This window comes from Acipenser ruthenus, chromosome 48 (assembly GCF_902713425.1).
Source record: "Acipenser ruthenus chromosome 48, fAciRut3.2 maternal haplotype, whole genome shotgun sequence".
NCBI lineage: Eukaryota > Metazoa > Chordata > Actinopteri > Acipenseriformes > Acipenseridae > Acipenser > Acipenser ruthenus.
Window position 1 is genome coordinate 5169737 of NC_081236.1, and position 26828 is coordinate 5196564.

The following is a 26828-nucleotide window of genomic DNA, read 5'->3' on the forward strand; positions in this document are numbered from 1 at the left end:
TTAAGTGGGGAGGGTCTCAAATGATGACATTATAGGGGAGTGTTCTATGTTATTAAAAAGTGATTGCAGCCATTATCTGGGGCACAGATTCCATCCGCTGTGACCCAGAGCATGTGTCTCTGCTTTCTTCAAATAGTTCTATTCTTGTATTACACCAATAAACATATTTTTGGCTTCACTGATATTGTTTTTCAGGTTTCATCAATTTTTCCCTACATGTTGGTAATGTGTTAGCAGCCCCTGTTCAAATGATCTGCTGAAACAATGGATTGCGCAGGTAAGAACTGGGATTGTATTCCATGGATTATTGCATCACCATCATTCCATATGATGTCATAGCCTGTTTGTTCAAACTGCAAATATACGGTAAGTTTCAGCCTCTTAAGTTGACAGATTGTAGCTTCCAGTCATTTTCCATAGTGTTGGTTCAAATCGGACAGGAGTGGACATAGATTCATTAAACAACTCCAGTCTTCTGTCTACACCTCTGCTGGGTTCAAACAGCTGGAGTGTCAGCAGAGTGTTTGCTGTAGAGGAGCTGGGATTCAAACCCCATTTCAGCACTATTACCTCAGGAAGCACCTTGATTCTCTTTCTTCAGTGCTAGCAGCAGGGCTCATTCGTGCCGGATTCAACCGCATCACCAGTTCCCTGCAAGAGAGGCAGAGCAGCACCAGTCCCCTGGAAAAGGGGGAGACTACACGCTGCTCCCACCTCCATCGGCAGGAAACTACACGCTGCTCCCACCTTCACCGGCAGGAGCAGAGCAGCCGGAGCTGCCTCTGCCTCCGCCACCTCCACTGGAAGGAGCAGAGCAGCAGGAGCTGCCTCTGCCTTCGCCACCACCACCGTCAGGAGCAGAGGAGCAGGAGCTGCCTCTGCCACTTCCAGGAGCAGAGGAGCAGGAGCTGCCTCTGCCTCCACCACCTCCAGGAGCAGAGGAGCAGGAGCTGCCTCTGCCTCCACCACAGGGAGTACGGTGGCCGGAGCCCCAGAAAGGGGAGCTGTCAGCCACGAAGAAGGGGGAGGAGGTCTGGAGACCACCAACCCCAGCAGCAGTTTCGCTGCCGGAGATCGTGGGGGAGGTCCGGAGACCTGCTCCCACTGCAGCAGTTTCGCTGCCGGAGATCGTGGGGGAGGTCCGGAGACCTGCTCCCACTGCAGCAGTTTTGCAGCCGGAGATCGTGGGGGAGGTCCGGAGACCTGCTCCCACTGCAGCTTCTTCGCTGCCGGCAGTACTGTGGTCGGAGCCCCACCAAGGGGAGCTACCGGCTACGAAGGGAGGGGGAGAGGTCAGGAGACCAGCATCCCCCGCAGCAAGTTCGCTGCAAGCGTGGACTAGCAGGCTGTCAGCCGTGCCACTACCGGCAGGGGTGCTGACAGCATGGCCAGCCAGGGGCCCACTGAAGCCTCCCTTCCCAGCCCGAAACTTTGTCCTGGACTGCTGGATTTTTAAGGGGGGAGGTGGCCGTTGAGGCCATGTGTGCTGCGCACAAGGGGGGGTATATGTGGCAATGTGCCCCGCCCCTGTGTGCAATTGTGTGTTATGTGTTGTATGTTGCGTGCGTGTGTTAATGTTGGTGTATAAATTGGTACACGGGATATAAACGGGTCTGTGTTTCACGTGTATTAAAGTGTAGATTTGTATTTAGGCACGAGGAGGGCACAAATCACTTCACGTGCTGGTTAAATGTAATATGTGAGCACGGGGTTGCACAGAATTAATTCACGTGCTGGGATTCAAGTGAATAATTAATTAGTAATTGAATCCCAGCACAACAGTATATATAGATGCACATTTCTTTCACTCAGGGTTGGGTGTTCGTTGAGTGGAGAACGGGTGTGGAGAAGGAGAAACTAAAAATATAAAAGAACGTAAATATTGTTATCTGCTCACCGTGTTTGTTTGTCTGTGTAGTCCATTTTGTTCGTCTATTTATATTGGCGTGTAGTGCCGTGTCCCGTGTTTTTGTGTTTAAAACCTTTTATTTTCTGTTCTGTTTATTAAATGCTGAGCGCGATCACGCGCCCAGCTTCACCAAACCACATCTCTCTGTTTATTTATTTCCTGGCTCTGGTCTGACGCCACCCACTCCGGCCGTCTTTGTGACAGAGATGAAACGGCTCGAGGGTCCGAAGTAGCAGAACGAAGATTGCTGCAGGTGATAGAAGAAGTGAGACTTGATAATCCATTAGAAAAACCGTGTTCGAGACCGTTGAGGAGATACTTGACAAATAACAGTCGGCATGAAGACTGAGGGCATCTGCCAGCGCTGGAATGTTGACAGGAGATGACACGGATAGAGTTGAATGTCATTTTTTCGGTTGAGAGGGCAGATAGACTTGGCGTGAGCATTTCCACAGAAGGAGCAGGTATGCAGAAAACGCCAATTGATGTTATTACAAAAGGATTCGTTGAAGTTATTACATATTTGTCGGTTACCGGAAAATTGAATGGACAGTCCAAACTTGTCTGTAGAGGTGGATGGATCAGGAGGAGCTGAAGCATGAATAGGTCGAAGATAGGAGGAAGGAGCGAGATTAGCTGTAGAAGGAAACGGCCGAAAAAAAACGTGCAGTGTTGGAGGAGCTAACTGCAGCCGCTTTTGGGCATAGATTGGTGGAGTGGCTTGTGGAAGCGCATACAATGCAAGCATACGCTCTAAGGCCCCCAAATATCCTGTGGAACAGGTCAATGTCCGGTTTTGCCCAGTTATCGATTTTGTTGGTGGTTCCCAGTATTACTGCTGCTTTTGCGGAAAAGCTTTTAAGGTAATCATAGAACATGGTACCCCCATAGCGGACAGACAGTTCAATGATATAGGCCATGTAGTGGTCTAATTCTTCTCTTCTATGTGGGAATAACATTGCATAAAACATCCCGGTAAGCAGAAAAGGCCAGTGCAAACTCCCCCATAGTATGATTCTTGAGGAGACGTGGATCGAAAGACTTAAGAGTTACAGACACGTCGCCACAGCTAACTGTTCTATGGTCAATAAGTTCAGAAGTAGCGATAAGAACAAGAATGAGCTAGAGAAATGGTGATACGTCTGGAATCGATGGTATAGAGCAGGTCTGCTGGAGTGGCTGAGGTTAGAGTAAACGTAAGGTTCGGGTCAATTACTTCAATGACAGAAGATGTAGAAGCTGTTGTAATAAGAGGAAGAGTCTTGTCAGGACGAGTTTCAAGAGCAGTGAGGCGTGTATTGAGGGATTTGATTGAATTCGAGACAGGCTGTGTGAACAGGATGTGAGTGGTGATAATAAAGGCAATGTCCAGACCAGAGTTCTCCCAAAAACGTCTGTGTTTTTAATTTCAATAATTATAATAAATAATAATAATAACCCCCCCCCTTTTGCCAGCGATGGTATCGGGGGGAACACGGCAGGTTTACAGTCCTTAATAACAAAAAGAATGACACTCCTGAACCACAATCCTCCGTGCACGAAACTGTGCTCTTTCTTCCGGGGTCGTGGTGAGTGCTGGTGCTGTGCTGTGTTGTGCTGTGAGGGACGTGCTCCGGGTCTAATGCTGGCTCCGCGGCTGCAGCTCCCGACTCTCACTCCTCCTCTGTCAGAGACAAAACAAAACAATAACAGAGACACAGGCTCCGGCTGGATACCGTCATCAGCGCAAGGGGGCCGTACTAACGTAACTGCTTCCCCTTTGTACCCAGAACCTCCTCCTTGCAAACAACCCGTTGCCATGGTTTCTCCAATAGGGGCCCGCCCCGCAGCTGATTGCAATGGAATCCTTCCAGGTACATGCAACTACGCGCTCCCCCTAATATGGTCACCTTCCGGTTTCCGCCTACCGTCAAGGCAGTCCATCTAGGAGGAAGCATACGATCCACCTTACCAAGCGCCTTCTTTGGTCGGGAGGGAGATTTACAGTTTGAATTCTTTCTCTCTCTGTCACACATCTCACCCCTCAGAGTGATGCCGAAGGCACACTCGGCCAATTCTAAGTTCCCCAATGGGCCCCCCTCCCTTGAAAAAAAATCTGCATTTTGATGCTCCTTACCCGCACGATGTTTCACTGTATAGTGGAAGGGTTGCAGCGCCAGATACCACCGAGTTATCCGAGCGTTATTGTCCTTCATCGTATGCAACCACCTTAAAGGAGCATGATCAGTGACAAGAGTGAAAGAACGCCCCAGCAAGTAATAGCGAAGGGCATGAGTGGCCCATTTGATGGCCAAACACTCCTTCTCAATGGCGGAGTAGTTAATCTCCCGTGGAGCCAATTTTTTGCTCATGTAAATAATCTGGTGTTCTACTCCGTCAACTTGCTGGGACAGGACCGCCCCCAGACCAATCTGGGAGGCATTGGTCTGGAGGATGAACTCCTTACTGAAATCTGGTGAAATAAGTGCTGGGGCCTGGCATAGTCTCCTCTTAATCGTGTCAAAGGCCCCCTGACACTCCCCTGTCCACTTAACTATTTTTGGAGCCGTCTTTTTGGTGAGCTCTACCAAGGGGTTAACTATGGTGGCATACTCGGGGATAAAGCGGCGATAATAGCCTGCTAACCCCAATAGTGATCTCACCTGCGGTTTGGTTCTCGGGATCGCCGTCTCCACTAGAGCCTGGACTTTAGAAGCGATCGGCTTTACCCGCCCATTACCCATAAGGAAGCCAAGATACTGGGTTTCTTGTTTGCCGAATGCACACTTGCCCAGGTTAGCCGTCAGCCCCGCCTCCCTCAGAGACTGTAGGACGGCCGAAAGTCTAATAATATGCTCTCTCCAGGTAGAGCTGAAAATCACCACGTCATCAATGTATGCAGCGGCATACTGCTGATGGGGCGCTAGGACCTGGTCCATCAGTATCTGAAAGGTGGCCGGGGCTCCATGCAACCCAAAGGGCATGGTCTGGAAATGGAACAAGCCACCCGGGGTAGAGAAAGCAGTTTTCTCTTGCGAACTCTGGGTCAGTGGAATTTGCCAGTATCCCTTCGTCAGATCCAAAGTCGAAATCAACCGCGCTCCTCCCAGTCGGTCGAGGAGCTCGTCTACCCGAGGCATGGGATATGCATCAAACTTGGAGATGGCATTAACCTTTCTGAAATCCATGCAGAACCGAGTGGAGCCGTCCTTCTTAGGCACCATCACTATCGGGCTGCTCCACTCGCTCCGGGAAGGCTCAATGACTCCAAGCTCGAGCATATCCCCCACCTCCCGGCCAACGGCACCCCTGCGACTCTCCGGGATTCGATAGGTCTCTCTCGAACCCTGACACCTGCGGGAGTAATAATAGCATGTTCAATCATATTAGTTCTGCCAGGCAAGTCAGAAAAAACATCACCAAATTGTTTCACTAACACACGGAGTTCACACTTCTGATCAGGAAGTAATTGTTCCCCCATCGGAATGTTAACTGTAGCTGGTGTACTGACAGAGGGACCAAAATCCTCTTCTATACTGTCATTGGCTATAAACAGGGCCTCCCTTTCATTGTAGGGTTTTAATAAATTAATATGGTAAATTTCAGTTTTGTTCCGGCGATCGGGTTGTCTGATTTCGTAGTTTACATTACCAATTGCCCGCATCATCTCATATGGCCCCTGCCACTTAGCGTACAGTTTAGACTCCGAAGTGGGAAGTAGCAGCAGTACCTTATCTCCTGGCCGAAAAGTCTGAATCCGTGCTTGTTTATTGTACTGCTGCTCTTGCCGATGCTGAGCCTGTTTTAAGTTCTCGTGTGCCAACTGACCAACCAATTGCAGGAGATCTCTCAACATAATTACATATTTCACTATGTTTTTAGCATCTTTATTTTGCTCCTCCCATCCTTCCTTTACAAGATCAAGGACCCCTCGTGGCTGTCTCCCGTACAGCAGCTCAAAGGGAGAGAACCCGGTCGAGCTCTGAGGCACCTCTCTCACTGCAAACATCAGGTAGGGAAGGAGTTTAGCCCAATGTTTTTGCTCCTGGTTGACAAACCGCCTCAGCATCTGCTTCAATGTCTGATTAAAACGTTCCACCAAACCATCCGATTGCGGGTGATAAACGGAGGTCCGAATGGATCGAATTTGTAATAATTTATACAGTTCCTTTAAACACCGTGACATAAAATTAGTTCCGTGATCAGTCAGAATTTCTTTGGGGATCCCTACTCTTGCTATGATCTGCACTAACTCTTTTGCAATCGCTAATGCACTAGTGGACCTCAATGGTACTGCCTCTGGATATCTGGTCGCGTAGTCCACCACTACTAAAATATGCGTATATCCACAGTCAGACTGGCTCAATGGGCCCACTATGTCCATTGCAATGCGTTCAAAGGGGATATTGATCAGGGGCAGTGGAACCAATGGGGTCGGGCGAACCCGCCCCGGCGCTACTTGTTGGCACTCTCTACAGGTCGCCACATACCGCTTCACCTCACTGTACACTCCCGCCCAGTAAAATCGAGCCAATATTCGTTCCTGAGTCTTTTCGCTACCTAAGTGGCCCGAACAAGGGACATCATGAGCCAACCGCATGATCTCATGTCGAAAAGACTGAGGAACGAGTAACTGTGTTACAGTCTGCCCTGTGCTCGGGGCTTGGGATACTCTATACAGCAAATGCCCAAGCACAATGTGGTGAGGGTATGTGAGCGGCCGATTGCCATCTACTTCCTTCCCCTCGATAGACCGAACCTGCCCCCAGAGGTTAGCCAGCGTAGGATCATTTTTTTGCTCGTACGCTAGATCAACATCTCGGTCCCAGACTTTCGGTATATCGAGCGGGGATATGGTAGCCTCAGCACTAGGGGTCTCAGTAACTCGGCCCGGTCGGTCACACTGGATCCCAGTTCCCTTTCCCTGGCGTTTATCAGACGTGGAGGAGTCTCCTACCAAACCCCAACCTCGTGTCATTGATGCGCCCTCCCATTTTTCCACCCTTCTCTCTCGTTTAGTTTTTTTTGGGCGGAACCGAGAGGGGAACAGATCAGCATGCAGCGGAAAAATATCTCCAATAGTTTCCCCCGCTGCTCCTATGGTCTTACCGGAGACTGGCTCTACCTTTAGGTTTATAATTGTTTCGAAACATGGCCAGTCTCGACCTAAAATAACAGGGTATGGCAACCTTTTTGCCACCGCCACAATTACACGGCGGGTGTGACTACCAATGGTCACATCTAATTTGGTGAGGGGGTAGTCCTTGTTATCTCCATGGATACAGGAGATGACCACTAACCCACGTGACCACCAAGGTACCCCTTCTAAGAGAGTTTCCGAAATCAAGGTCTGACCACACCCATGATTTCCATTACACGAGAGTAGATGTTAAAACTTCATGCTGATTTGAACTCGGCTCTCGCCAAGATAAGCACCAACTAAGACGTAGCTTTACAGTAAACTAATGTGATCCATATGCGTCTCCATCCATTTACGTTTCCTTCCATATGATGATGTAGATATCCTTCTGTCTGGTGTTAATGGCTGAAGTGTAATGCTGGCTCCAGGGATCAGCTTATTTTGCCTCCCTGGCGCATCAGCACACACAACGGCTGCGATGCTGGCTCCGGGGATCAACCAAAGTGCGGCCTCCCCAGCGCATCAGCATGACAACCGTCTGGATTGAGCTAAGTAGGGTACATCTCTGGGGTTTTCAAGTGGGCACCTTCCATCCTCAGTGTTTCGTCGACTAGCCCACGACACCTCAAGAGGGCTCGACGGTGATTCTGGCGTCCCAGCATCACCCCCCTCCGTCCCCCACTCAACTCAGCCCAGCTTACTTACCTGTCCCCAGCCAGAATCTTTCCGTCTCAACCACAGCCAGTTGCTGCTCCTCTCTGCTGCTTCAGATAAGTTCTTCACTGTGCGACGCAACTCTTGGCCACTGAATCCGACGTCTCTGAGAAACCGGGTTGTAGAATGTGCCACAAATCCTCGACAACCCACTTCCACTGGGTAAACCCGAACTCTCCATTCTCGCTGTTCCGCTTCAGTGGCTAGTTGAGCATACCGCAGTTTCTTCCTCTCATACGCCTCATCTACAGCGTCCTCCCATGGCACTGTTAACTCTACCAGGTGAACAAGGCGTGCTGATCCAGACCACAAGACAATATCTGGTCGAAGGTTAGTGGTGGCAATCTCAGGTGGAAAAATAAGCCGTTGACCAACATCTGCCAGCATATTCCAGTCTCTAGCAGCTTCCAGTTGTCCTGGGCGAGGATTGGTTTTAACACCTTTTCTTGGTGGTTGCTCTCCTGGGCGGAGGAATGTTGTCTTTTGTGTGTAATGTTTTGATGAAACAGGTGGCAACTTATTGGTCATGTTACGCTTGTCTTCCAATGCTAAGGCCAAACATCGCAGCACCTGGTCATGGCGCCAAGTAAACCGTCCTTGGCTAAGAGCCACCTTACATCCTGTCAAAATGTGCCTTAATGTTGCAGGTGATGAACACAAAGGACATGAGGGATCCTCTCCTACCCAGAGGTTTAGGTTCTGTGGTGATGGGAGAACATCATATGTTGACCTGATGAGGAAACTGATCCTGCTCTGTTCCATTCACCATAGGTCTTGCCAGCCAATCTTGCGTTGTTCCACACTCTCCCATCTCATCCATTCTCCCTGTTTGGCCTGGGAAATGGCCTTTATACACCTCATCCTCTCCTCCTGCTTTTGCACCTCGTTGACTACCAGCTTCCTTCTTTGAGCTGGGGCCGCCTTGTGCCATGTAGGAGGAGTTGAACTGAAACCAAGACCCCCTCTTCCATGCTGAACTTGCCCTATGATATCACCAATTCGAAGGGCAGCCTTTGCATCTTCCACAGCTTTCTTTGCCGCCCACTTTCTTCCAGTTTTCAACACAGGTGCTGCCTCCCTTACGCATTTATCGCGTGACTCTACTAATGTCATTTCCAGTCTGACCTTGGCGCACTTAAACTCCTCGGTTAGAGCAGAGACTGGTAGCTGCAGTATTCCTTTACCATAAAGTCCCACTCTGCTGAGGCAGCGTGGAACTCCCAAACATTTCCTGATGTATGAACTGATTAAAGCTTCCAGCTTCTCTACTGTTGTCAAAGAAACCTCGTACACAGTCAGTGGCCACAGCAACCTTGGTAGTAGACCAAACTGAAAGCACCAGAGTTTTAGTTTACCTGGTAGAGCGCAGCTGTCTATGCTCTTCAACCCTTCCACTGCTTGTTGTCTAACTTCTCCCACACGAACTGTGTCCTTTAGATCCCCGTCGTACCATCTCCCAAGACTCTTCACTGGCTTCTCAGACACTGTTGGTATTGCCTCACCATTAATGAAGAATGTTTTATCTACTACTTTGCCTTTCATTATAGAGATGCTCCTTGATTTAGTGGGCTTGAATTGCTTTCGTGCCCATTCAATGTTATTGGTTAATTTGCCCAATAATCGATTAGTGCAGGCTACTGTTGTAGTCATGGTTGTCATGTCATCCATGTATGCTCGAATTGGTGGTAGTCGTATTCCAGAAGCCAAGCGCTCTCCTCCTACTACCCATTTTGATGCCCTAATGATTACTTCCATTGCCATGGTAAAAGCCAGTGGAGAAATGGTGCATCCTGCCATTATTCCAACCTCTAGGCATTGCCATGTAGTGCTGAATTCTGAAGTTGAAAAACTGAATTGCAAATCTCCAAAATAGGCTTTCACTAAATTTGTTATTGTCATCGGTACACTGAAAAAATCAAATGCTGCCCAAAGTAGTTCATGTGGCACTGAACCATATGCATTAGCCAAATCCAGGAATGTCACATGGAGCTCCTTCCTCTCCTTTTTAGCTGATTGAATTTGTTGCCAGATCACATTGATGTGTTCTAAGCAACCTGGGAAACCTGGAATGCCCGCTTTTTGTATTGAAGTGTCAATGAAGCAGTTCTTTAAGTCCACTAATGCGTGGATGCTCACATTACCAACCCGCACATCAACAATACAAGGTCCCTCCCAATCATTACCCCTGGACTTACCTGTCGCCGGTACCAAATAATGCGAAGCCGCACCACACTCCATTGCTGAGGGGCAATTCCGGGCAAGGTGGCCGACCCCATGGCACCGGTAACATTCCAGAGGGAGAGGCGCCCACGGAGCCTGATTGTCCCGCTGCCGACCTGACAGCGGGGAGTGGGCCCCTGTTCTACCCCAGCTGGGGGTTGACCTCGGCCTCCAGTGTTGTGGAGCGAGGCCACCCGTTGGGGAACGTGAGGGTGCTGGTCCAGACGTGAAGGGTGTGTGTGGGTGAAGGGGCCCCGGCCTTGGGCCCGCCATCCTGGGTCTGATGAAGGTCGGCGTGGGATGTATCGGGGTGGGCAGCGGTGTGGGCATAGAGTCCTCGTACCCCTCAGCCAACCTGACCGCGGCGTCCAGCGTGGTGGGCCGGTGCCGGCTGACCCAATTACTGGCTTCTGGCCCCAGCAACTGTATAAATTGTTCAATGGTGACAATCTCAGCCACCTCCTCTGCTGTGCTTTCACCAGGGCAGAGCCACCGGGTCACCTGGTCCACCAACTGCTGGGCCATTACTCGGGGTCGGACTCCTTCTGGGCGTTGGTACTCCCGGAACCGGCGGCGGTGCGTCTCCTCCGTGATGTCCAGTCGCTGAAGGATGGCTTTCTTTACAAGATCATAATCCATGGCTTGTTCATGGGTTAAAGCGTGGTAGGCTGCCTGGGCTTCCCCGATCAGATTGGGTCCCAGCTGGGTAGCCCACCACTCCCGAGGCCATAGGGCTGCTGTCGCCTGCCTTTCAAAGGATGTTAAATAGGCCTCGGGATCATCCTCCAGCGACATCTTCACCACTTTAGGTTTCGGAGGCGCTACTGCTGGTTCGGCCACCGGTTCCCTCCTCTGGTTAGCCGCGAGGAACATGGCATTCATCCTCTCCATCACCGCTGCAAAGGTCTCTTCATGCCTCCGTGCCTGAGCCTCCATCATGGTGTTCAGTGCTGCAGGGTCCATTGTAAAATCCCGTTTCTGACACCACTTGTGAACAGGATGTGAGTGGTGATAATAAAGGCAATGTCCAGACCAGAGTTCTCCCAAAAACGTCTGTGTTTTTAATTTCAATAATTATAATAAATAATAATAATAAACCCCCCCCTTTTGCCAGCGATGGTATCGGGGGGAACACGGCAGGTTTACAGTCCTTAATAACAAAAAGAATGACACTCCTGAACCACAATCCTCTGTGCACGAAACTGTGCTCTTTCTTCCGGGGTCATGGTGAGTGCTGGTGCTGTGCTGTGTTGTGCTGTGAGGGACGTGCTCCGGGTCTGCTGGCTCCGCGGCTGCAGCTCCCGACTCTCACTCCTCCTCTGTCAGAGACAAAACAAAACAATAACAGAGACACAGGCTCCGGCTGGATACCGTCATCAGCGCAAGGGGGCCGTACTAACGTAACTGCTTCCCCTTTGTACCCAGAACCTCCTCCTTGCAAACAACCCGTTGCCATGGTTTCTCCAATAGGGGCCCGCCCCGCAGCTGATTGCAATGGAATCCTTCGAGGTACATGCAACTACGCGCTCCCCCTAATATGGTCACCTTCCGGTTTCCGCCTACCGTCAAGGCAGTCCATCTAGGAGGAAGCATACGATTCACCTTACCAAGCGCCTTCTTTGGTCGGGAGGGAGATTTACAGTTTGAATTCTTTCTCTCTCTGTCACAGGCTGTAAGAGGGCTTTCATGTCATGAAGAAGGGAGGTTTTGAAAGCGTTGAGGTCGGCTGAAGTTGCTGGCTGAGACTGTATGGGTTGAGAGCACGGGGCGTTGCCTGGAGAGACAGTATGAGCCTGCCTTGGCCGAGGAGGAGGGCCGAAGGTGGAGGCAGGAGATCCGGGTGAGATGCTGGGATGGGTGCGGCGTTTAGCAGAGGGAGACCTGGAGCTGATGTCCTGGCGGGGCTGCCTACTGGTGGAGTGATGAGAGGAAGCAGGTGAATCGAATGCTGATACGTGAGGCTACCTGATTGGGAGGAGTGGGATTGTAGCCTGATTGAAAGGTAGATCAATGGCGAGCAGCAGAGGAGGGATAGGCACTTCAATAGCTGAATGTTGTCGAGGGAGGGTGACACATTTCTGTTTCGAAGCAGGAAAAACAGGAGTTGGAGATTGTGTTGTAGTATATTTTAAATAATTCTTCTCTATCCGCTCCAGTGGGTAGTGGAATCCCATTTTCAAAGAGGGTTTTAAGAAGCTTCAGCTGCGTCCAGCTGCTGTAGGACAGTGTCTTAGGGGGTAGCGGAGTTGAACGCTTAGGTCTTACTGATGAAAAGCTTGGTTCTGGCGACGGTGGTGGTTGTGCCTGTGCTGAGAAGAGCGAGCCGAGTGCTGGGGCTGACCTGGTGAAAGCTCGTCACTGTCACCTGAGAAGAAGCCGGAAGCAGTTTCCATCTTGCTGGATCCTTCTGGCAGTGTGCCAGTTATTAAGCTCGAAACAAACAACAAAAGATTTTTTTTATTTTTTACATACAAAGTATAACGAAAAAATGAGGAGAAAATAAAGATCCCTTTTTTTTACATACAAAGTATAACAAAAAACGAGGAGAAAAAAAGATCCCTTTTTACATACAAACTATAACGAAAAAACGAGAAGAGAAAATAAAGATCCGGTTTTTTTTTGCTTTGGAACGGTAAGAGGGTTAGCAGGTAAGCACGCAGTCTGGTAGTCTCCAAAAAAAAAAAAACACAGACAAGGAGGTGGAAATAGAGCTGGGTTAAAGTAGAAAACAGAGAGAGATAGACAGGATGGGCAGCCAACAACATACGTGGAGCAGCGCTGGCCATGACCTAATAATTGACGAGACGAGTGCTGCATTGTGTGGTTGGCTGGAAATGCTAAATAAGGATGAACCGGGATCAGCTTCCACCCGGAAGAGATCGGTTGACGCTTCCCGGGCAGGACGCCACGGAGGGAAGGTAAGACTAAAGAAAATGATTTAGGATAAGAAAAAAGCAGCGCAAAGCGAGAGAGAGTCCTCTACTGCATCCCCCGAATTACGCCTAAAGGCTAACATAAAAAATGAATAAACAGGATTCCACCACATTTCTTTAACACTCGTTGTGTATCAGCTGCCACACAAAGCCGAGCACAGTGTGGTATACTGTACTAATGATGCTCCAGTCAGTCTGCCTGGACTGCACCTGAAACATCTTAAAAACACAAAGCCTCTAGGAGGTCACTGGTAAAATTTAGTAAAAAATTGTGCTATATAATACAACTAAGCTAAATCTGGGAGCACCAACTCTATAGAGGTGAATAACAATTGCAACAGCTCCTTGAGAATGTATGACAGGTCAAAGTGAGTAACAGGAAGTCATTTTATTCAGGTTTCCCCACATGCTGGTCATACTACAGCATCCACTGGAACAATAACAAAGCCAGCTTGCAGCTGCACCAGTCACTGCTGCCAAGAGGGGGCAGCAAAGTGAAGGGTTCAAGACCTACAAGCAGAGAAGACAGCTCCACAGTTCTCACTTGGTGTAGGTGCACACAATAGCCTGAGTGAATGGAGTCTGGTAGAAGCCACTCTGGGTGGCTGGCACGTCAGTACATTCATGTACCTGGTGATGTTGGAAGTAACCTAGGCACAGCAGTGGATAAATGCAAAAACCCATTTGTTCTCCCCATTAAAGCCAACGTTGTGTTTCCTATGGAGTGGGAGCTGCAATCCAGAGAAGTACAAACAGGTACGCAAAAGTGGGCTCTCCCAGGAGCATTATGGGTACAGCTGCAGTGGTCCATATATTTGTAGAATTATCCTTCGTATAAAGAAATGCAGTTTCTGGGTGACCATTTACAATATCCTGACAGTGCGCCCTTTACAATGAGAGGCTTGCTTTAGATGCCACTTATCATGCGCATAAACCTGCAGTCAAGCAGCCCGGATTGGAACTGCACAGTGTTATAGCTGCAGCCCGGATTGGAACTGCACAGTGTTATAGCTGCAGCCCGTATTGGAACTGCACAGTGTTATAGCTGCAGCTCGCATTGGAACTGCACAGTGTCATAGCTGCAGCCCATATTGGAACTGCACAGTGTTATAGCTGCAGCTCGCATTGGAACTGCACAGTGTTATAGCTGCAGCCCATATTGGAACTGCACAGTGTTATAGCTGCAGCCCGTATTGGAACTGCACAGTGTCATAGCTGCAGCCCGGATTGGAACTGCACAGTGTTATAACTGCAGCCCGGATTGGAACTGCACAGTGTTATAGCTGCAGCTCGGATTGGAACTGCACAGTATTATAGCTGAAGCTCGGATTGGAACTGCACAGTGTTATAGCTGCCGGTGGACGGAGAGCAGCTTCCCAATAGAAAGCCCTTGGGGTCCATGGGAAGAGCCTGCCCAATGTTCAGCAACACTCTCACACTGCCAGAGTCCACACCACAGACTACAGTCCCAGCTACAGGGAGAGAGTGAAACATTTCACACCCCTTCACAAGGAACACAATTCAGTCAGTGTGAGGCTGGCTCTAGTGGAAATTATCAGGACTATTCATATATATAGAGAGATCTTAATGTCAGACCTCAAATTAACATTGATATACCCTCCTTCTGCACATGGATTCAGGATATTCAGATATCATCATATACTGCACTGGTACCTGTGCAGCACATCACATGGTGCAACTGCAGCTAGATCATTGGAGAGAGTCTGAACTGCAGCACGGCCAGATATTGAAAGATCATTGGAGAGAGTCTGAACTGCAGCACAGGCAACAGTTGCAAACGAGGTAGCAGCAACAACTTCAGCTATTGCACTATTTAACTACTTACACATCCCAAATGAAAGAAATAAATCAATTTGAAAGATTTAAACCCACCAATGTTGAGATCAAATAATCCCCATAGTTTTTTTTTACAGGTTTTGAGACTAGAAATGAATGGTATTTAGGGGGTTTTACAGACACAAGTAAAGACCCCCCCCCCCCCCCCTTTAAATTGTAGTTCTCACTTTCATTTCAAAGCAGAAGCGACTCCTTTATTAATGTAAATACAGTCATGCAGAACGATTGTAATAAAGTGCCCAGCATTAAATACTTTGTTTCATTATACAGTAGCTTTAAGATTAGTGGCTTGTTAACACGTCGCAATCTCGTTTGTACCTTCTACTTGTAAATCAAAAATTAAGGTTTGGCCAAGTTACTTGTTCAACAGAGAAGAAAAAACGAATTAAGTCTGTTTTACTATTAAGACGTTGTGATTGAGATGCAATGATGTTTTAATAAATGCAGGAGTCAGCATTGCCAAGAAGTGATGAAAACATTGATCAACATCTGTTTATCTAGAACACAGACAGCGTCCAACTAACCGCACGACTGAAGCCACAGAGGGACAAAAGCACAGAACCAGCAACACACTGCGAGTCACCATTATAAATCACACTATACAAATACGATATGCAATACAGGAACATAGACGGAGCTCTCTATTGTATTAAACAGATGTACACTATAAAGACTGTGTTTCATTGCAGAACATATGCAACTCATTAATATACCTTCCTCTGGTACCGCAAGAGGCACCCAGCAAAACGCCAGTACAACACCGCTCTAGAAAGAGGCCCTGACGTAAACAGAATGATACGCGCTGAGCCCCGTCCAGAGGCTTTTATTAGCAATTCAAACTACTGAACTGACCAGGCGAGGTGACCGCTAACACCAGCGAGAGCGCCGCACTGCCTCACTCCCAGCGAGTGCGTTGCACTGCCGCACTCCACACGCGCGTACCTGAGAAACGAACGCGCTCTATGTTTACAATGTATTCCAAAAAATAAGTCAAGTTTTCAACTGTGTGCGTGTCCATCACAATAAAGCTCTCAATACTGTCGTTGCATATTTATAAATACTAAAAGAAACGAAGTCAATTCAATGACAGACATGTCCTATATTGGGAACTGCTAGTTCGTTTCAGTATTTCTAAATGTGTACGTGATCGTATAACAGTTCTGGCAACAAATATCTGGATCCGCTGAACATGTAATGTAGCGACAGCCACAGATACTCGTAGGAGCATTTACATTCATCATTGTTTATTAATGCGATTACTGTAAAAATACATTATGAATAATTCAAGATTAAAAAAAAAATCCTGCGCATTTAAAAACACAACAATTGATGCACATTATTGAGCGCGCTGAGCTCTGCAGTACACGTGGAATTTAGAAGAGTCAACGTGCAGGACAGTCACAGGTGTTAGTAGTCATTTCTTGTTAATGAATTAGTGTGAATATCTCTATAAAAGCTCTTGGGCGGCGGTGGAATAGTATCGTCCTGTTTTCACGATGGAGTTATTTCTGAGCAGTGTTTTGTTGGGCTTTTGCTGTATTCCCTTTGCAGCACCACAGGACGGTATAGTATCAATAACCTATTGTGGGGTTAGGGGGGGACCCGGTTTCTGTGTACTAGAGAAACACATGCTGGCCGATTCATTTGTTAAGTGATCATTATGGCTTCTGCGTTTATGTAATTGTTTTTTTTAGAAGTGGTTTTTTTGCTGCATAGTTTGTCTTTTTCACTCCCAGTACAATGTTGCCGGTCAGTTCATTGCGCAGTGTATAAACTGCTGGTGACGGTGGAGTTTTCTATTTATATAAACACTCTAAACCACGAGGCGTTTAGTCACGAGTTGTATTAAACTGCACAAGTAGACCTACTATGAGTAAGTATGTGTTCATACATAAGATCTAATGCATCGCTTAACATTTACAAGTAGCTCTAAAGTTTGTACACCTTGTATCTAGTTTTGCACTAAAATGACAAGTTTAGTTTCTACCTGTGTTTGTAACACTCATTTACAATAGTTATTAGTTCTGTGTTGGATGTTCTTAAAGACTCTAGGCTTTTTTTTTTTTGATTGCTCAATTGTGGATAGTTAAAACTGTTTGGTTTCTTGCTTTCATTTGGGATGTGTAAGTATTTAAATAGTGCAATAGCTGAAGTTGTTGCTACCTGGCTTTCAATTGCTGGCCGTGCTGCAGTTCAGAATCTCTCAAATGCTCTAGCTGCAGTTGCACCATGTGATGTGCTGCACAGGTACCAGCGCAGTATATGATGACATCTGAACATCCTTAATCTGCAAAGGGAGTATATCAATGTAAATTTGAGGTCTGACATTAAGACCACATATATATAATGAATAGTCTTAATTGGCAGCCTCACACTGACTGAATTGTGTTCCTTGTGAAGGGGTGTGAAATGTGTCAATCTCTCCCCTGTAGCTGGGACTGTAGTCTGTGGTGTGGACTCTGTCAGTGTGAGAGTGTTGCTGAACATTGGGCAGGCTCTTCCCCTGGACCCCAAAGGCTTTCTATTGGGAAGCTGCTCTCCGTCCACCAGCAGCTACAACACTGTGCAGTTCCAATCCGGGCTGCTTGATTGCGGGTTTATGCGCATGGTAAGTGACTGCTCATTCTTTCTAGTATTTCCAGTTCAGGCCCCCATTCATTTCTTTTCCACATGAAGATGGTTTCTCCTTTCATCCCTCTGGCTTTACGTTCTGCAACGGGCTCACTGTCGGGATATTGGAACTGTTCACCCAGAAACTACGTTTATTTACACTTGGGGTAATACTACAAATATATGGACCACTGCCTCTGTACCCATAATGCTCCTGGCAATGACCACTTTGCCTGCCTGTATGCAGCTTTCACTTGTTGAAGAATACTTTGCTATGCATTACATTAACCTTGTCATATGCATTAAAATAACATGTGTATCAAGTTTAAGGTATAGAGAACTCGAGATATGATGTATTAAGTAGTTTGTGCTTTATAAGAATGGAAAGTTTTTAACTGCTAGCCAGAAAGAGTAAGCTCTCCTTTATTTTGTAACCGCAAGCTGCATCCGTGACACTTCCTAGAATTATCACTGTTTTAGTCAGACAATGTAAGGCAAACAGTCTGCTTGCAAAGTAGGACAAAGTTGGTTTTGAGTTATGATTGGTCTCCTCTTAATCTTCCAGACTGTTGCTATCCAACGTATACTGAGTTAAGCTTCTGTGATTGGCTCGCAATAACTGTAGGGTGCAAGGTATATTATGCTTACTGACTCTGTAGTCAGAACTCTGCTCGATGTTTGTCTAGCACCACATGTGCAGAGAGCGTTCTCTGGTTTGCAAATCAATAAATTTATTTAATCAATTTTTGTCTGTTCTACTGAGTCTAAGGGAGTGATATTAAAACTTCCACCACACACTCAATAGGAAACACTGTTGGCTTTTAATGGGGAGTACAAATGGGATTTTGCTTTTAAACTGCTGTGGTCTTTTATCCATTTCTTTGCCCAGGTTACTTCCAGCATCATCAGTTACATGAATGTGCTGATGTACCAGCCCACCCAGAGTGGCTTCTACCAGTCTCCATTCACTCAGGCTATTGTGTGCACCTACACCAAGTGAGTACTGAGGAGCTGTCTTCTCTACTTGTAGGTCTTGAACCCTTCCCTTTGCTGCCTCCTCTTAGTAGCAGTGACTGGTGCAGCTGCAAGCTGACTTGGTTTTTGTTCCAGTGGGAACTGTAGCATGACCAGCATGTGGAGAAACCTGATTTAAAATGACCTCCTAATGAGTGGCTTTTACTCCCTTTGACCTCTCATGCATTCAAGGAACTGTTGCAATTGCTATTCACCTCTATAGAGTTGGTGCTCCCAATAGGTTTAGTTCAGTTTCATAAAGGCATTCCTCTGATTTACAAACTGTTTGGATGTGTTGCTGCTCTAACCAAAGCTCTCTACCTGTGTCTTCTGCAGACTTTCTGGCTGGACTCCTCCAGTGTATAACCCTGCACTTGGGGATGCTTCTGGGTTTGGGAAGCTGGAGTTTACAATGGGGATTATGAATGGTGAGTTTGCTGTCCTGCGATGTACCCTTGGTCTATTAGTTTGGAAAGGCATCCAGTGCAACACTAACCTGGCAGTGGCAGCAGCCTGTGCTGCTCATTGGGTCATTTCCTCCAGTCCAGTAGAACATGTTCAGCTAATTCCTCTGGTGCTGGTCAATGCTGCTCTGTCCTGGCTAGTGAGGAGTTGGGTGGATTACTGTTCTCATGCTCCCCTCCTTTTGTCAGAGGAATTCTCAGCCCCCCGCACCTCCAGTCTGTTCTTCCTGGGGTCCCCCATCAACATCGCAGCCGCAGTGAAGCAGCAATTTCACATGCCGCTGATGGTCTACGTGGAAGAGTGTGTCGCTGCCAGCACTCCACAGCTGAGCCCTTCAAGCCAGACCTACCCCCTCATCGCCAACCACGGGTAGATATTCACTGGAAGCTGTATAGGAAAGGTACAGTTTAAATCTGAATGTTTAGCACTTGGGAGCACAGCAGTCCTGCTTTGCAAACTGTGCCACCTTTTTACAGGGGGCGCTCAGAAAAAGGGGTGCAGTATGCTTGTGCACTTGTCCTTGTAATACTACCTTGGCCTCAGACCCTAGTGGTCCCCAGTCCTGGTAAGTGCCTGCTCCTGCTCAGTACTCTCTTTTTCCCCCTGCAGATGCTTTGTAGATGGCCAGGCTGCTAGCTCCAGGTTTCTGCCCAGAGTCCAGACCTCCGAGATCCGTCTGGTTGTCCAGGCCTTCAAGTTTACACAACTGAACACAGATGTGAGTTTCTGGGTTAATCTGGATTGTATTGGAGGGCACAGGGCAGCTAGTTACCATGATTTTATGCCTGGGGTGTTTTTCTTGGTGAGTAAGTGTGCTTGGTAGTGTGTGTAATGCTTTTGTAAGTACACTTCCAAGGTCCTAGAGCAATGTTCATGATCTGAATGCACCTGACGCAAATGCTCAGTGTGTTGCTTTTTATTTTAAAATACATTATTTTTCCTAGGTCTATATCCATTGCCAGCTGCTGGCCTGGGACCCTGCCCAGCTCAGTAACCCCACCAAGAAAGCCTGTTCATTCAACCAGAGATCCAGGAGGTAAGGACTGGACACTGCTGAGGCTGCTCTCTGTTCCAGGGGAGTTCAGGGCTGTGGGGTCCAGTTAACCAACACCGCAGGGACCCAGGACTAGTGTCTTTCTTTTGATCTGCACAACATTGGTTCTGTGCCTCCTTACAGTTGTGGAGAATTTAATTGAAATGCACGGTCACCAGGAACTGGGATAACGATGCGTGTATGCAAGTCCCTGGGAAGCCACTTGTGCTAAACAATTCTAAATCTATATTGTGGCACTTTCTGTGCATGTATAGTTCACCCCTGCATTTCTACATGTTCATATAGTGGGTGTCTGTCATTGGACATTCATTCTGCTGCTCTATCCAGTAGAAGTCTATTGCACTGTTCTTCGTTTCAATGTCCTGTTTTATTGCAGCTGGGAGCTCCTGGATAATCCTGGTCAGAGCTCTGTGTGCAGCTGCTGTACCTCCAACTGCAATATGAGGGAGAGGAGAGACACAGGTAAATGCTGCTATTTGTATGTGCTGTAAATACACAGGTAGCTGTGGGCTTTAATTGGGTTATTATGCAATGGTGTCTGACTTTAGTTGTATGGCAGCCAACAAATGATGATCAAATAGGGGTGCAGTGCCTCCATTATTGGTTACCAAAAACCTGCTCCCCCTCCCAGCTAGAGAGGCTGCTTGTTCTCTTGTTGGTACTCTGCTCAATGGCCTGTTGGCCACAAAGCTGTCTTGCTTCTCTTGGGTTGTTTCATCGAGCCTCTGCCTGCCCCCTGCTGTAGTGACTGGTACTGCATGAGGCATTGCTGTAAAGCAGCAGGTCCTGTTTCTAACCAGGCTCCCCTTTTCTCCTGAGCAGCTGAAGAGGGACTGAGACACACTGCAGTGCTGGGACCCCTGAGGATCCTTCCTGAAGAGCTGTCTGCTGGAAGCCAGGAATTCTACCAGAGGAGCCCTGCTCTATCACTGGAGGGTAAGTTGTGCCTGCAGTCTACAGTCCTGTGTACACATGGCTTGCATTTATAAACATGTCCCTGACTTCATCTTTATAGTACACTTTCTGCTGAAGGATTGAAGATGTGTGTTACCAGTTCTGCCCAAACCTTCAAATGTTTCTATTATTGGAACACGGGGCCTTTGCCCACCCTTACCAACAGGGTCCCAAGTGTGCCTCCCTGCAGGTCCTGAAGCAGCAAACTCCTATTGAAGGTGCTCCTGGGCACTGTAAAGACCACGCCTGCACTGGAAACCCTTCCTGTTCCTAATCCCTTCTGCTCTCCTCTCCCAGAACCAAAGCAGGCTCTGGCCTGGCTGCCTGTCCTGGCTGCTCCCTTGCTCCTGATGGTTGTCCTGGGAGCCCTGTCTCTGGGCTACTACATGTGCGTGTGGCAACATCCCAGACTCTGCTCCAAGTCCAGCAGTGAGCTTCTCATTCCTGCACCCCACTGATGAAATGCACACAGCAGTCGGCACAGTTTCCATCAGCTCGCCAGCACAGCAGTACTGATTTCATCTTTTGTATGCAGATGAATAAAATGTCTGCATGAAAAATCTCCTCTGGTCTGTCTGATTTCTGCCACGGAGTAACTCTTAAATGTGTATGGATGTTTTAAGGGAATTTAACCTCTTTCTGCTGGGTAAATGATCATACTGCAGAACTGAGTAACAGGATTGGTACATGGCTTCTGTAGCAACCCTTTCAAAAACAAGTAGAGTACAGTGCCTTGCATAAGTAGTCACACCTTGGAGTTTTCCACATTTTGTAGTGTTACAACCTGGAATTAAATTTGATTTAATTGGGATTTTAACTATTTGACTTACACAACACTTAACTTTGAAGGTGCAATATATATTTTTTATTGACACAAGTTACAAGACATTTGTTGGTTGCATAAGTATTCACCCCCTGAGTCAATACTTGGTAGCAATTACAGCTGTGAGTCATTTTGGGTAAGTCTTAACAGCTTTGCACATCTGGATCCTGCAATTTTTGCCCATTCTTCTTGGCAAAATTGCTCAAGTTCTGTCATGTTGGTAAACAACAATTTTCAAGTCTTGCCGCAGATTGAGGTCTGGGCTTTGACTGGGACATTCTGAGACAGTCAGGTTCTTTTTAATTAAACCACTCCAGTGTAGCTTTGGCTGTGTGTTTAGGGTTATTGTCCTGCTGGAAGGTGAACCTGTGCCCCAGTCCCAGGTCTCTTGCAGACTGAAACAGGTTTTTCTCTAGAATTTCTTTGTATTTGGCTCCATCCATCTTGCTCTCAATCCTGACCAGTTTCCCAGTCCCTGCCAATGAAAAGCATCCCCATAACATGATGCTGCCACCACCATCCTTCACCGTGGGGATGGTTTTCTCAGGGTGGTGAGCAGTGTTGGCTTTGCGCCACGCATAGCGTTTTGCGCTAAGGCTGAAAGTTCAATTTTGGTCTCCTCAGACTAGAGAACCTTTTTCCACATGTTTGCTCTGTCTCTGTGATAGAGAGAAAGGATCAATGCTGTAAATCTCCCTCCCAACTACAAAGGGTGCTGTGTAAAGGTGAGGGTATGCTGCCTCCTAGATTTGCCACCTCAGTGGTAGGTGGAAAATGGAAGGTGACCATATTAGGAAGGGCGCGTAGCTGCAACTACTCCTGACGATTCCATTGCAGTCAGCTGCGTGGCAGCCCTCTATTGGAGGAACCATGGCGACGCGATGACTGCAGGGAGGAGTTTGCTGGGTACAAATGGGAAGCAGCTAGGTCAGTACCTGGGCTTTTGCGCTTAGAGAAATGAGCCACCAGCCGGAGCTGTTCTCGTTTTGTTTTGTGTTGCATGCTGTCTGTGTTTGTCTTTACAGTGGAGGAGTAGAAGCGAGGGGCTGCAGCCACTGAGCCAGCACAATCCCCGGAGCACTTCCCGCACGGCACCAACCACTCACCACAATCCCTGGAATTACAGAGCACAGTTTTCGTGCACGGAGGATTGTGGATTAGGAGTGTTTTTCTTTTGTTATTTTTGTTATTTTGTTTCTTATACTTTAATAAATCACAGACATTTTGGGAGAATCTGGTTTGCACGTTGTATTTATTGCACCTCGTCACTCGCATCCTGTCACAGTCTCCAAAATGTTTGCTGTGTCTCCCACATGCCTTTTGGCAAGATCCAAACGGGATTTGATATGGTTTTTTTTTCAGCAATGGCTTTCTTCTCGCCACACTTCCATAAAGCCCAGCTTTGTGGAGCATCCGGGTTATAGTTGTCCCATGGACGGTTTCTCCCATCTCAGCTGTGGATCTCTCCAGCTCCTTCAGAGTTACCATTGGCCTCTTGGTTGTTTCTCTGACTAATGCCCTCCTTACCTGGTCACTGAGTTGTGGTGGACGGCTTTCTTTAGGCAGAGTCATGGTTGTGCCATATTCTTTCCATTTTTTAATAATGCATTTAACGATGCTCCGGGGGATGTTTAAAGTTTGGGATATTTTTTATAACCCAACCCTGATTGGTGCTTCTCCAGAACTTTATCCCAGACTTGTTTTGATAGCTCCTTGGTCTTCATGATGCTGTTTGTTTAGATATGCTCTCAAACAAACTCTGGAGCCTTCCAGAAACAGGTGTATTTAATCTGAGATCATGTGACACTTGAATTACACACAGGTGGACTCCATTCATCTAATTATGTGACTTCTGAAGGCAATTGGTTGCACCAGAGCTTATTTAGGGGTGTCACAGCAAAGGGGGTGAATACTTATGCAATAAAAACATTTCAGTTTTTTATTTGTAAATAATTTTGATATTACGGACTATTTTGTGTAGATCAGTGACAAAATCCCAGGTTGTAACACTACAAAATGTGGAAAAGTCCAAGGGGGGTGAATACTATGCAAGGCACTGTAGTTCTATATTTCTCACAATTAAACTAAAGTAGTTTTGGAAGATCATTAATCCTAGGTTTATAAAACTGTGGTTTCTTGACAAGTTTTGGCTCCAGGTTTTTATTTTTGGATAATATTTAGTTTCTGGTTGCCAGAATATAAAGGTCCTTCTAACTAAATGTTTGTTTCCTGCCCAGATGATTTTGAACCTAAAACTTGATATAACTCACCATGCTTAACTTGTGTTTTTGTGAAACTTTAGTTTCAGAAAATAAACTTTAGTTACCTACAGATTAGGAAATTCCGTTTAGCATAACCAAGTCTAATCTTCAATTTCTATTTAATTACAGCTTGAGTTTGGAGTTATAATTTCATGTCTACAAATTATATATTTTCCCCATAATAAAGCATGGCTCTATTTATTTTGTAGCCTGAACTATTTTAACATAACTACTTTTGCAAACAGACAACAATTGTGGGGGGGGGGGGGGGATTGTGTGAAATGTTCCCATCTTGAAAAACATTCAATTGGATTTAGCTGTCCAGCACTGTAGAGCAGTCACACTGGCCAGCAATATCAGTGTTGATGCATTGGGCAAGTGTTGGGTGACCACGTTTGTAAGGAAATGTGATAGTCCATAGTAATACATTGTTATGTATGGTACATTCAATGGAGAGATATTGAGCATAGAGTTTAGGTGGGGTATTTTGGAATGCAGTCTGACTAGATTGAGAGCAGATATGACCATTTATGGGCATTTGTGAAAAGGGTCTCTGTGCTGCTCTGTTTTGGTTGCTAGCATGGGGGGATGGGAGAATCTCAAAGAATCTACAGATGCAAAGGAATGTGGGAGAGGCTTGGCGACTGGCCACGTACACAGGTTTAAATGGGGAGGGTCTCAAATGATGACATTATAGGGGAGTATTCTATGTTATTAAAAAGTGATTGCAGCCATTATCTGGGGCACAGATTCCATCCGCTGTGACCCAGAGCATTTGTCTCTGCTTTCTTCAAATAGTTCTATTCTTGTATTACACCAATAAACATTTTTGACTTTCACTAATATTGTTTTTCAGTTTTCATCAATTTTTCCTCCCTACACGTCTTTACATTTAAAAAAGAAAACAATCCCTTGGATGTTGTTTTTCCATTAATGTCATGGTTAAACACACTGCAAATAAAAAAAAAAACAATGTTACTGTAAAATACATTGATAGATGTGTAACATGTAGATATTCAAAACTATGCACGGCAAGTGTTTTTAATTCCATAGTAAGGGTCACATTAGGTGATGTACCCACATCTCTATATACATTATTCCAACAGGAAAGAGAGAATGGGGAAACATCACAAGAATGCATTAACTGCAATGGGGAATTAAAAAGGGACAATGTGTGGAATACTTCTCCCGACATTATTGTGGTATATGTCCCTCGAGCTCAGCCTAAAAATGTACTGCGCACCCGGGTTCTAGCTTCTGGTATTATTCATATAGTTTTAAGTGATGGAAAGAGAGAACATTATAATCTCAATTCAATAGTGTGTCACACAGGAGGGGCCGGAGCAGGTGGGCACTACTGGGCTTTGTTGATGATGGACAATAATTTAAAAACCAGTGATTTCAATATATCATATGACTCTCCAAATAGTAAGCAAGAGGAAAACTGCACGTTCATTTATTTTTTTGATAAATTAAAATGTTGTAAACTAACCAGTACAGCTGATATAGAACACAATGTTTCTGGTAATGGAGATGTTAATAAAGTAGCCGATGTTGACGCTGAATTACCGGGCATGCATAACATTAGAGACGATGAATATGTGCCTTTGCTAAAGTGTCTTAATTCCACAACAGTGTTTAAAGAATCTTATCACCGATTAATAATCGCAAACAAAACATTTGCATCTCGTCATTTCAAAGATGCCATTTCTAAATTAGAGAAAATTAATGCTCAGCATTTTTCAAAATCATCCTTGAACCATATCCCCTTTGATAAAATAAGTAGATTACACAGAATGTTTTGTAAATAACACCCTTTTGGCTAACTTTTTAGCTAGTGACTTGCTTCACTTAAACATGTTGTTTGCGTATAATTGTAAGAAATGTAAAGGGCAGCCCATTGCACACATTAAAGATAAATATTTACTTTTAATACAACCAAAAGAAATATCCGAAGATGGGATTAAAAAATATTTATTATACCATGAACAAAAACATGGTACCTGCCAAAAATGTGGGAATGTAAATGTTGATCTTAAAACATTCCATGTATTGCATCTCCCAAAAACATTAATATTAACTCTTAATACAACCACTTCCAGACTACCTGCAAATATTTATTTTCTATTTTCAAAAAACAAACATACTTTATTTCAACTATTATGTCATGCTCTGTTAAATATCCGTTTGTTACGATATTTAAAACAGACCAGAAACAGGAATGGTACTGTAATAATATTGATAAATACAAAAGCATTGCACAACAAACGTTATGCATTCTTGTTCTATTCAATGCTAGAAAATTGTAAGATTTGATTTAAACCAACCTATTCCTCTTGAAATTAAAAACATACCATTTAATTTGACAAATGAGGATATAGAAATAATACGGAATGGAAATTGGTTAAACAACAACATTATAGATGCATACCTGTGCCTTTTAAGTAGTAATTTCACAGACAAAAGTGTGTTAACTACTCCTTCCACTTTTGTCAGTCAAAATTTGAATAGTCTCTATTGTGATTACATTGAAGTACTGCCAAAACCCTCTGAAAATGATAGGAATTGGTGGTGCTTCGAAACTGTTCTTGTTCCTGTTAATATAAAGTCATCCCACTGGATACTTATTGCAATCGATACGAGGCATGATGCAAACAAGGCGAAATGTACAGCATTAAAAATATATATATAATGGACTCATTAAAGACGTATGAAAAGGAAATTCAAAATATACTTCCCTCATTACAAAGATACGTCACCATGCAATATTTGGCACTATATGGTGTTGTTCCTAACATTGAACATTTTCAGTAGTAGTTGTGGAGTATATGTATGTTTGATTGCAAAAACATTGCTATTTAGTGGTAATCACACTGCACTGTGTTGCAATAAAAT

General features: G+C 45.9%; 2 protein-coding genes across 2 annotated transcripts; one reads left to right on the forward strand and one right to left on the reverse strand.

Moving 5' to 3' along the window:
- Nucleotides 1-3120: 3120 nt before the first annotated feature.
- LOC131721176 (zinc finger and SCAN domain-containing protein 29-like) lies at nucleotides 3121-10925 on the reverse strand. Its single transcript, XM_059014500.1, has 2 exons — nucleotides 9938-10925; nucleotides 3121-3572 (listed from the first exon to the last, which is right to left on the reverse strand). The coding sequence occupies exons 1-2, from the start codon at nucleotides 10923-10925 to the stop codon at nucleotides 3562-3564; spliced, it is 999 nt and encodes a 332-aa protein (XP_058870483.1). The 3' UTR covers nucleotides 3121-3561.
- Nucleotides 10926-16233: 5308 nt separating this feature from the next.
- LOC131721214 (zona pellucida sperm-binding protein 3-like) lies at nucleotides 16234-21411 on the forward strand. The gene is made up of 10 exons (XM_059014638.1): nucleotides 16234-16315; nucleotides 17185-17360; nucleotides 18252-18358; nucleotides 18713-18804; nucleotides 19030-19210; nucleotides 19451-19559; nucleotides 19786-19877; nucleotides 20272-20357; nucleotides 20718-20831; nucleotides 21147-21411. Exons 1-10 carry the CDS (start codon nucleotides 16249-16251, stop codon nucleotides 21305-21307), a joined length of 1185 nt encoding a protein of 394 aa, XP_058870621.1. The 5' UTR covers nucleotides 16234-16248; the 3' UTR covers nucleotides 21308-21411.
- Nucleotides 21412-26828: the final 5417 nt, after the last annotated feature.

What these genes read in the sequence shown, in the direction of transcription:
- LOC131721176 (XM_059014500.1), bottom strand. Translation starts at nt 10,925, where the DNA reads ATGGACCCTGCAGCACTGAACACCATGATGGAGGCTCAGGCACGGAGG.
- LOC131721214 (XM_059014638.1), top strand. Translation starts at nt 16,249, where the DNA reads ATGGAGTTATTTCTGAGCAGTGTTTTGTTGGGCTTTTGCTGTATTCCC. An exon ending in TACAATGGGGATTATGAATG is followed by an intron (nt 18,805 to 19,029) that starts GTGAGTTTGCTG and finishes TCCTTTTGTCAG; the next exon opens with AGGAATTCTCAGCCCCCCGC. An exon ending in TTACACAACTGAACACAGAT is followed by an intron (nt 19,560 to 19,785) that starts GTGAGTTTCTGG and finishes TATTTTTCCTAG; the next exon opens with GTCTATATCCATTGCCAGCT.